Here is a 10,630-nt window from a genome sequence, read left to right as displayed (position 1 = left end):
CATTCCAAAGCCCTCAGACAGTACATTTAAGAACTGATTTACTAAAGCCCTTAGCCTAGACTAGTGGTTTTTAAACTATGACTTGTCACACAGGCTGATGCCTTAATCTATAATTGGTTTATTATTACTCAGACCGATAGTGTATTGATTATTTGTAATTAATTACATAATTTTAAAAAAGGGCGCTCGGGTGGTGCAGCAGTCCAATGCACTGTCCCACTACTCTTGAGATCAGAGATCAAATCGGCCAGGCTCCTACACAGACACCATTGGCTATGTCTGTCAGGACAATGGACAGAAATCCTTGTTAATGCTGCAACTGCGGTGTCTATTGGCTGTTGGAAGGCACCTGCTCAGAGATGGGAAACAGTGAGTGACCCTTTATACTTGATACTGCTTCTTGTTTGGACCAGTGTCTGGCAGGTGAAAAAAGCAGTTGGGACCTTCCTTGACTCTCCTTGGTCAGAGTAGGTGTCTGCAGATAAGGAGGAAACTTTGTTTACATTTGTGGCATTTAGCAAATGTTTTTATTCAACGCGACTTACAGTTATCACTGAATACAATTGAAGAAATTGAGGGTTAAGGGTCTTGCTCAGGGGAACAACAGTGGTGATGGTGGGGATTAAACGGGCAACCTCATGATTACTAGTCCAGTACATTACCCGCTGAGGTACCACTGCTCTAGACAACTATATTGGGAGAAAAGGGAAAATGCATAAATAATGTATTAAAGAATAAAGAATTGCTTTTATTTCCTAGACTCTGTGGGCTTGACAAAACCAGCAGCATGGCTAATGCCAGGTCAGTGTATTTTATATGGACCTGTCACAAGTTACAGTGAGTTAATGAGCATGCTAGAGCTAAGACTGTGCAAAGGCTTAAGTGAATCTAGCCCTTGACAATCGAACATCCATTTATTTCAAATAAATTACATATTAAACAAAACATGTCAAAAATCTATAAAATCACCAAAATGATCAAACACTAAAATCTTTTTAGCAAGGTATGGTAACTAATGATTTCCCTCATAACTTCACAAACTTCCATTTCGTTCATCCAAAGGTTGTATGGGAGTACAAAGACCATATAAAGAGTGAGTAAATTTCAAGCTTGTTTTTAGTTTTTAACCTTATTCCTGATAGTATTAAGAAGTCTGTGGGTATTAAAAGAGGAAAGTCTTCGAAGCAGGATCTAAAAGTGCTTAAATGCATTGTAAAGGTCTCAGTTTGACCCAGCACAGACGCATACTCACACAGATGGTGAGTGCAAATCACACAGCTTAAGTGGTGTGGTTTACATCTCATACATGAGCAATACAATGGCAGTAGTTGGATCTGGTGCACACCGACTTGTAATGGCTAGCCAACAACTTACAGGAACAGAAACAAAGTCCAAACAAAGAACACCTAAACAACAGAAGAAGTTCTGTCTCTATCAGTGCTCTGTGATGCCCTCCTGTCAACTGACAGGAAGCAAAGCATCCTCTGGTCCCATGAAACTGGACTGTAATACGCTGTTCACACGTGTAGTATCTCCATGCTGTAATCCTCAGTCTCTGTGTACTGTGAAGAGTTTGTGTCTGACAGCGCTGGTCCAAACAGCTCCTTATTTTCCATGTTAGGCTCCATAAGTGCAGGCTTATCGAAAATTGTTTTTTTACATGTCTCTGGTCGATTTTGCACAAATATCTCTCTGTTGTAGGCTTTCAGTTTCTTCCACAGCTGGATATAGACTTTACATTGCACATACATAAAAACCAGTCCTCCAGTAAAGCCGATGGCCACCACTACAAGCTTGGTCCAAAACGGCCATTCCAGAATCCCTACACGAAACAGAAAAAGACTCTAAATTATTATTAGTATCTAAATCTTATTGTCAATAAGGTTTCTGTTACAAAAACTATAAAACAATACACAGAGTCACCAACAAATGAGGGTTTTAACAGCAAACATTGTATTTATTTTATTTTTTTATTAATAACAATACTTTTATTACTATTGAGTAGCCAGTTCATTATTTTCGTATATAGAAGCACATAAAATTCAAAAGCACAATAGGAAATATAAACCTCCCATTAAAAGGAAATCTGACAGTGTTCAAATAAAAAAGCCAACAAGGAGTTTTATTTACATCATTTTAGTTCTGTCGTTTTAAGCTGATAGATGTTACTTGAAACTGATCAGCTCCGAGCACTGTAGAGATATACCAAGAATGAAAGTGTTTTGGTTTGTTATTGCTTGTTAATGATAGTCCAGCATTATGTAAAAAAAAAAAATAATAAAACATAAAAAAACCATCCCAGTGAGTGTATGTGGCAGAACAAATGTAGTGGTAATAACTAAATTGGGAGAACAATGGAATTCATCCATGTATTCAATAAGAAATCCTAATTTCCTAAGTATTGTACTTCTTATTTAGATTTAAATAGCACTAATATCACTGTCCATTTTATCAGCTCCACTTACCATATAGAAGCACTTTGTAGTTCTATAATTACTGAATGTAGTCTATCTGTTTCTCTGCATACTTTTTAAGCCTGCTCTCACCCTGTTCTTCAATAGTCAGGACCCCCACAGGACCACTACAGAGCAGGTATTATTTAGGTGGTGGATCATTCTCAGCAATGCAGTGACACTGACATGGTGGTGGTGTGTTAGTGCGTGTTGTGCTGGTGTGAGAGTAAATACCGTGTCCACTCACTGTCCACTCCTACCTAGTTGGTTCACCCTTTTACAGCAGTGACAGTAAGGTGTTTAAAAATTCCATCAGTGCTGCTGTGTCTTATCCACTCACCAGCACAACAGACACTAACACACCACCACCATGTCAGTGTCACTGCAGTACAAAGCATGCAGAGAAACAGATGGACTACAGTCAGTAATTGTAGTACTACAAAGTGCTTCTATATGGTAAGTGGAGCTGATAAAATGGACAGTGAGTTTAGAAACAAGGACATGTTACGGCTGATCAGTGTATGGCATGTATCCCATTTGTTGCTCTGTATGCTTTGTACATCCCCTGTACCCCAATTATCATTCAAAACGACCCCACTGTAAGGCACGGTAGAGTATGTTGTACTGGTATGAGTGTATCAGGTGCAGCAGTGTTGTTGGAATTTCTAAACACTATTTAAACATACAGTGCTCTTTACAAGAATTTGTTCGAGACTAGAGCAATTTTCCTTTTGCACAATGTACGTTAATATTCATGTAGTCTTATATCAGTGAATATTTAATCACAGGCTCCGTTTACATAGTTTTTTGGTTGGTGCACTATTCATCTCCCAGCGTTTTAACACTAAGGTGTTTAAAAATCACAACACCACTGCTACACCTGATACTCTCATAACAACCACTAGAATCATGTCAGTGTCACTGCAGTGCTATGAATGGCTCACCACCTGAAAAACATCTGGTCAGTAGGGGTCTCATGGTGGTCCCTATTGGATAAATAAGGTACGGAGGAGTGACAAAGTGTGCAGAGCAACAGATGGGCTACAGTTAATCCATTTTTAACCACAAGTTCACATTTATGGAAAGCGTAGCTTCTAAGAAAAATCAATAAGTGCAGGTACTGTTTAGGTGTAGAAAATAAAGTGCTCAGTAAGTATTGATGGAAGGTAAACAAAATCGTAATTATATATATATATATATATATATATATATATATATATATATAAATTATCACAACATAGTTTAAAATGCCAATAAGTTAAAATCTAAACCATCAAACCAAACAATCTAAATCATACCAGAGCTGGTGCGTCTGTTAATTACAAACTTGATGATTTTCAACTCATTATTGAATGTGCTTAACTGGAGGCCCACAGAAATTTAATTAACTATCTTCTGCATCCTCCGTTCTCTTAAATCTATGATCTAAAAGTTCAGCTCATTAGAGATAAGCAGCAAATTTTTTTTACACAGCTATAATTATCTGTACTGCATATTAAACAATTAATCCACATCTCTATCAAGATACATTGCTATTAGTCACACTATATATTATATTGCCTATCCCTACTGTAAATTAAAAATTAAGTCACTACCCATAACTTTTAGCATTATGATTAAGCTCTACTAGAAAGAAGTCATTAGCATTCTTTCCAGCAGGAGTCTCTTAAATAAAATGTTATAAAAAGTTTTCTCTTCTCTGTTTCAGCCAATTTCCCCTGTAGAAGCAGCTGAGGACAATCATAAAATTGCGAAAGCAGAAAATGATTTGAGTTTTCAATGTGCCATTCACAGAAAATCATTCAAATCAGCTTTGTAGAGAATATAATCTCTATAAAGCTAATTATACCTCAGTTGGTAATCAGATTGGGAAGGGATCACAATGTGATTAAGCAATACTTTATATACACATAAGTCCTGAACAAGAAATAAAATACTGCACTGCTTTTGAAGGCTCTGAAAGTTAAACCAAAGTACAGCTTTATTGTTTCTGACAAGATAAAGAAAATAAAGCATTAGTGCTGGAAATATGACACATTCTTTCTAACAAAAAAGCACAACATGCCAAAGCGTACAGTTGTGTTGACCTGAACATTCATGACATGAGTCAGTGAATATATTAATGTGTATTGCTGGTGTGTTTCTACATCACTGAGAAACTAGCATCACAAATCCCATACCACATAATTTATAGCAGTTTAAATGGTCAATAATGGTGTTGTGCAAATGTGTCTTGTAATTAGTATAGAATGTTGTCAACCATAGTTTGTAAGCTACCGGCTTTCATGCATACTGGATATAAAAACTGATAATAATATGCAAAACATCAAAACATTACAATAAGAATGAGTGGCTAGAATGCAGTAAAAGTGTCCTGTTATAAGAAAATAGACTAGAGCAGTGGTTCTCAAACTGTGGTACGCGTACCACTGGTGGTACGTGAAGCAGCATGAGGTGGTACGCCAGATAATCTCGGAAAAGTAATTACATGTACCGAAAAAATAAATCATTTAATAATTATAAATAAAAAATAATATGAAACAAAATGTGTAAATTACTAATAAAATCTAATTCAAAGTTCTTATAATTCTGTTTTAATAAAATCAGTTTAATTAAAACAAGTTGTATTTAAACTAATGTGTTTTTAAAAAATATTCGGGGCTACGCAGACACCGTACTTCATTAAGTCTATACTTCACGTTCGCAGTTTCCATCTCGAAATTTCCGAAACGTTATTAGTAAAGTTATCAGTAAAGTGATCAGTAAAGTTATCAGTAACGTTATCAGTAGCTCTCTCGCTTTTGTCAGAGCAGATCTGTGTTTGAATCTCACTGATCTCGTTCCTGACATCACCAGGCTGCTCCGCTAAACACGCGCACTCACTCAAATCCGAAAACACTTTCAGTATCGCGGAGAATGAGCGAGCGACACACACACACACATGCACGCACACACACACACACACACACACACACACACACACACACACACACACAGAGAGAGAGCTAGTAGTATAATGACAAATAATTCAGAAATAAACTATAAACTTGTTTAATTAGGTTAAATCTGATTATTTTATTGTGCTTATGTTTTAAAGCAGAATCAAACTCAGTCACATCTTTGTACAAGAAAGGATTTTTCTAAAACTTAATGAAATGCAACCACAGTCTGTCTCTTCCCTGTAGTTTTTTGCCTTTTGAAATTAATCGTTCTTATTTAAATTATGTTTGAATTAGGCCTACATTTAATGCAAATTTGATGTTAATATCGGGGATGTCTTATAGTTTACCTAGCAGCGCGAAGATTCACTTTTTGAATGGCTCTTTAAAAGGAACCAAGCCAAAATATCCGGCTCCTGTCAAGAAGCCATAATTCCCATCACTGCCTGTATATATATATATATATATATATATATATATATATATACATATACATACACACACACACACCTAATTAATGTGTGCTATATGTGGTTCTGTGATGAGAGACATAGGTGGTACTTGGAAGTTTTGATTTGACAATGGGTGGTACTCGGTCTAAAAAGTTTGAGAACCACTGGACTAGAGCAATTATACTTTGTAAAATGTATGTTAATATTCCTGTAGTCTTTTATCAGTGAAAACTGAATCACAGGCACCATTCACATTATATTCTGGTTGGTGCACTAATAATCTGCCAGCATTTCAACACTAAGGTGTTTAAAAATAAAAACATTAAAATAAGAATAAGTGACTACGCAGTAAACTTGACTTGTTATAAGAAGCTATTGAATGAAGCAGTGCTGAGAACATTTAGGGTTCATACCTCAGCTCCATCAAACTGCAACACTTGGGCTGTATCACTACCATGATCTGACCCCAGCTTCCAAAAAGCTAAAATATTCAGCTTTGTAATTTCAAAATACTGTACGCCTGTGTGTATCTATGATGGCAATACGTACTGTCCTTATTCTTTATCAACCCAACAGTGGTGTTTCCTCCACTCCACTGTTTTGTTTTTTTGCTTATAACATGGTTATTTTACCATCATGATAAAACACTATTACACTCTAACCAGATTATTAAGTTGCATTTTGCATTACATAATTGTCAGACCAAATGGTTTTAGAGCAAATGGAAAACATCCTTTTTTGTAAACATAACTTCATTTATGTAAGCAACTTATTTATCTATCACACATAACCCATGTAAAAAACAAGGAAGTGCCCCCATAAGTTAACTGGTGATCACCTTGAGAGGCAATGACTGCAACTACATGCTGTTCATAATTTCCCTTTTGTGTAATGTTTTTAATAATTCATTATTTACAGATTCCTTTATTTAGTGGGACAAATACATTATAAATGGGCACTTTTGCAGCACTGTATATATCACAGACACTTATCAATGATTAACTTATTTACCTGTGTAAAATCAATCACGTTGTACATTTTGCATACAGGCATGCTTTTGTGTCTTCCTCACAACTAAATTAGATGAAAAATAATTAATTAAATTAAAGAACAAAAAGTCTGCCACTGTATTCACCGTTAGGTGTAGCTGTGACATTTAGAAGTATAGCATCTTCTTTAGACTTATTCCTGTTAAATCATTACTCCTGACCTGCTGCCTTTCATTCCTTCACTTTTGTAATCTCCGCAGACATTAAATAGATAAAACTGCTGTTAATGATTTTATATTTTTATATTTAGCAGTGCAGATCATACACTGTATGTACAGAATAGACTGAATTTTATGCTTACGTTCTGTGCATTAACCTAAAACTGATTACATCTGGCCAGATCTACTGTGTAGGTGTCCTTATATAAAAGCAATTTATATCTGTATGCCAATCAAAAACAAGGACATTATGTGGTCTTGCTTTTAACATTATAATTGCCTTTAATCGTCGTACAGTGGTACCTTGTAACTCAACGTCCCCTAAACTCTTTGAAACTCAGCACCCTTTGTCGAGAAATTTGTAGCCTTAAACTCAACATTTCTCTTAAACTCAACGTGTTTAGTTTGTTTTTGAAAAATTTATTTATTTAATTTCAAATTAACAAGAAGCAGCCACTTTGTTTAGCACTTGGCTTGAACGGTGCGGTAATACATAATCAAAATGCGACTATGAGACGAACCTGCATTTGTGTGGAATAACTGTCAGATTCACTTTGAAAGCTCCACATGTATCTGTGTTCAGCTGGATTTTTCTCACTGTTCTGAGAAATTGTAAGAATCAGCTTTTTATTTCAGTGTTTTTTCTGAATAAGTGTCAAAATAATACATACACATAAACATAAGCCTAAAATATATGCAGTTCCACGGGACCATTGAACGCATTAACAGGTTTCCCATACATCCTTATGGGAAAAAATACCTTGAAACTCAATGCCTTTTAAACTCAATGCAGTCCCAGAACCAACTGATGTTGAGTTTCAAGGTACCACTGTATTTCTGAATAAAACTGTAAGGCAGATACCCTGTCAGCACAAAAGCTAAAGTGATGTGTATTAAACAAAAGTCTAATACACAATAAGCATGTAAGGCTTAAATATTAGAATTAAAATAAAAGAAGGTGAGTGCAGGGTAAATAAGATATTGGTGCAGATAAAAAGTTAGGAGGAAGTTAGACATCAGAGAAGAAAAGAAAAGGGAAGAATACACATTTGGATATATAAAGGAACAGCCAGAGCCAGAGATAAAAGACAAAGACGTGAAAGGAGAAAGCTTTTACCTGGAATTCTCCCGGCTGCATGGTTAAAAAGAGTTTATTACTATTTTGCCACATGTAAAATTACATTAAAATAAATGCAGGAGTAGTGAAATCATTACTGCCAACAACCTACATAATCTGTGCACATATTAAAGAATACTGATAAAAGGTTTTCATCTGGGAGTCAACATTTCTATGGAATTTAATCTGATTTTAGAACAAGACAGCTGCAAAAAAACTGGCATCATTACCATGCCTAATTACTCTTTATTAACACAGACACACAACAGTAGAGAGGTAATAAAACCTTCTTCAAAGAGAGCAAAACAGCAAAATCTTGACAAAGTGGTTTAAATAAAAAAGGTTGGTTAGTAAAGGGATTCCTGACCTTGTTTGATCTCCTCTGCAGTGCGGTCGATTAGGACATACAGTGACCAGACCACGCATGTGATGGCAATGACATGAAAAGTGACAGAGCACATGATCTTCCTCCTTTCACTGGCAGTCATCTGCAGCTTCTCCCACTATATAAACAGAAAAAAATAGGACAAGTGGATGAGCTCAGACAAATAGAACACCCATATGGACCTGTGAACCAGAGCAGATGCTATTTACTGATGTTGTACATGAGTGAGGTGGTCTAACTAGTTTACCTTACAGGATTGTTGTAAATCCAATGGTCAGAACCTACATTAAATAATCTGGATTTCAGTACAGATTAGTCAGATGATATTAAACCACCAAAAATATGGGCAAGGCTGTAATTCTGCATGTGTGTCATGTCTGGATTAAAACTTATTTTATTCACAGCAGCTTTTTCTCTAAAGAGTTCGGCACATATCCCCTCTAGGAAGCTACTGTATAAAAAAAAGGAAACAATTAACTGTGCTCACTAGCATATGTAAATTACCTTGTGACATTGCCAATTTGTGAAACTGTTACCTTAATAGCAAGATAAAAAATTATAATAGCACAAACTAAACTAGCTGTGCTAAATGTAACCAATTAGCAGTAGTTTCTGGCTAATACATATTTTTTTATATTACTGTTACTCTTTGTGGTGCCACAGACCTTACTTGGTGTTTTAATAGAGCTGCAAGGAACTAACAGGCAAAAATTCGGGTTGCACACTGCCGAGACCTGAGTTTCAGGGATGGTTGTCTGATAGGGAATCATCTCCTTGCCTCAACAGCAGAAACCTTCTATGTCTGGTCAATGCATGGATGACCAGCATGAACAGACCAGCATGAGTCCAGCATGAGCAATGAGACTGCTGGCTTTACACATGCTGGAAAAGCCATATGCTACCCTGGGGTCCTTCTCAAACGACTGTGCTGCTAAAAGAGGTAATTAAAGTGTATACCCAAATTTGGTAAAGCAAAAGGGTGAAACAACATTCATATGTGTTTTATTTATATCTGATGACTGCTAATGATCTGATGACTACAGCATATGATTAATCAGTTTCATACTGATCGAACTATTTAGTGATTCATCAAGCATTGCCATACCAGTAGAGACAGCTAGCATCAGTGTAAAGCATTTTTATCATACTGACCAGGTAATCAATCATAACTTTAAGAGCAAATAAACACAACATAGACAGCAACACCACCATACCACTTTGGAGAGTCATCACTGTCTAGGTTTTTCCTTTGTTATCACTTGTATGTATATGATCATATAATGTATGATGCATAGTTTGCTCAGAAATACATAATAATATATTATAAATATAATAAATATTATAAAATATTTTTAAAAGTAGTTTAGTTACAAAAGCTACAAAATAAAAGAATGTTAAATAGGGCAGGTTAAATATTAATAGTTATACATTTTTACTGTCTTCCTAAATACAAAATTACTTAATATCATATCACTAGTGTTTACTGCTTTATTGAATTCCAGTTTACAGAGAGACAGTACATCAAGCTTTAACACCTAACCTTTCCTCTTCAACACCACCATAAAAATTTAATGTCTGTGTGATCCACGAGCAGTTTCACGACCTGTCGTTAAGTAAAACTACACAAGGCCTTAAAATATTTAAACATACTCCCAGCCTAAACAAGTCTGAAAACTGTCACACAAAACACTTGATTAAGAAATCTATGGTTTACAATCTTGACCAAATTTTGTTTGCTGGAAACCAGGGCCATTTTACTATCTAAAGGTCTGCTACAAATCCAGTAAATATCAAGCACTCTACATCCTTGAACTGGCAACTCTTATGTATTTGTGTTTTGAGTATCTTTAAAACAAGGTCAGGTCATATCTTCTAAAGAAGAAGGCCAGGCTGCACTTGAGCCATTCAAGAAATGCAGAAAAACATTGCTCACTACTCTTTTTTTAAGCAACATTAAATTATATTACATGAATTTTAGATATAAACATGGGTGTGCAAAATTCACATGTTAATTTGAAACTGTTGAGAATATTTTATTGTTTTAGCCTTCTTTCTAACTCCTTTGGCAATTTTCTCC

The 10,630-nt window shown here is 35.6% G+C and overlaps 1 protein-coding gene across 2 annotated transcripts in view; it reads right to left on the bottom strand.

Moving 5' to 3' along the window:
* Positions 1 to 202: 202 nt before the first annotated feature.
* Positions 203 to 10,630, bottom strand: part of marchf8 (membrane-associated ring finger (C3HC4) 8) — a 161,149-nt gene continuing 150,721 nt past the window's right edge. Inside the window, exons 7-10 of one of the 2 annotated variants that reach the window (XM_062995125.1) lie at positions 8,536 to 8,671; positions 8,169 to 8,183; positions 4,396 to 4,443; positions 203 to 1,822 (exon numbers count right to left, since the gene is read on the bottom strand). In XM_062995125.1, the coding sequence (XP_062851195.1) occupies positions 1,518 to 1,822; positions 4,396 to 4,443; positions 8,169 to 8,183; positions 8,536 to 8,671 (504 nt within the window). In that variant the 3' untranslated portion in view covers positions 203 to 1,517. The remainder of the gene's footprint in view (positions 1,823 to 4,395; positions 4,444 to 8,168; positions 8,184 to 8,535; positions 8,672 to 10,630) is intronic. The other variant, XM_062995126.1, reaches the window with a different exon arrangement.

The sequence above is a fragment of the Trichomycterus rosablanca genome, chromosome 5 (genome assembly GCF_030014385.1).
Source record: "Trichomycterus rosablanca isolate fTriRos1 chromosome 5, fTriRos1.hap1, whole genome shotgun sequence".
Classification (NCBI taxonomy): Eukaryota; Metazoa; Chordata; class Actinopteri; order Siluriformes; family Trichomycteridae; genus Trichomycterus; species Trichomycterus rosablanca.
Note: the sequence above shows the minus strand (reverse complement) of the source record. Positions and strands in the feature narration are given on the sequence as shown.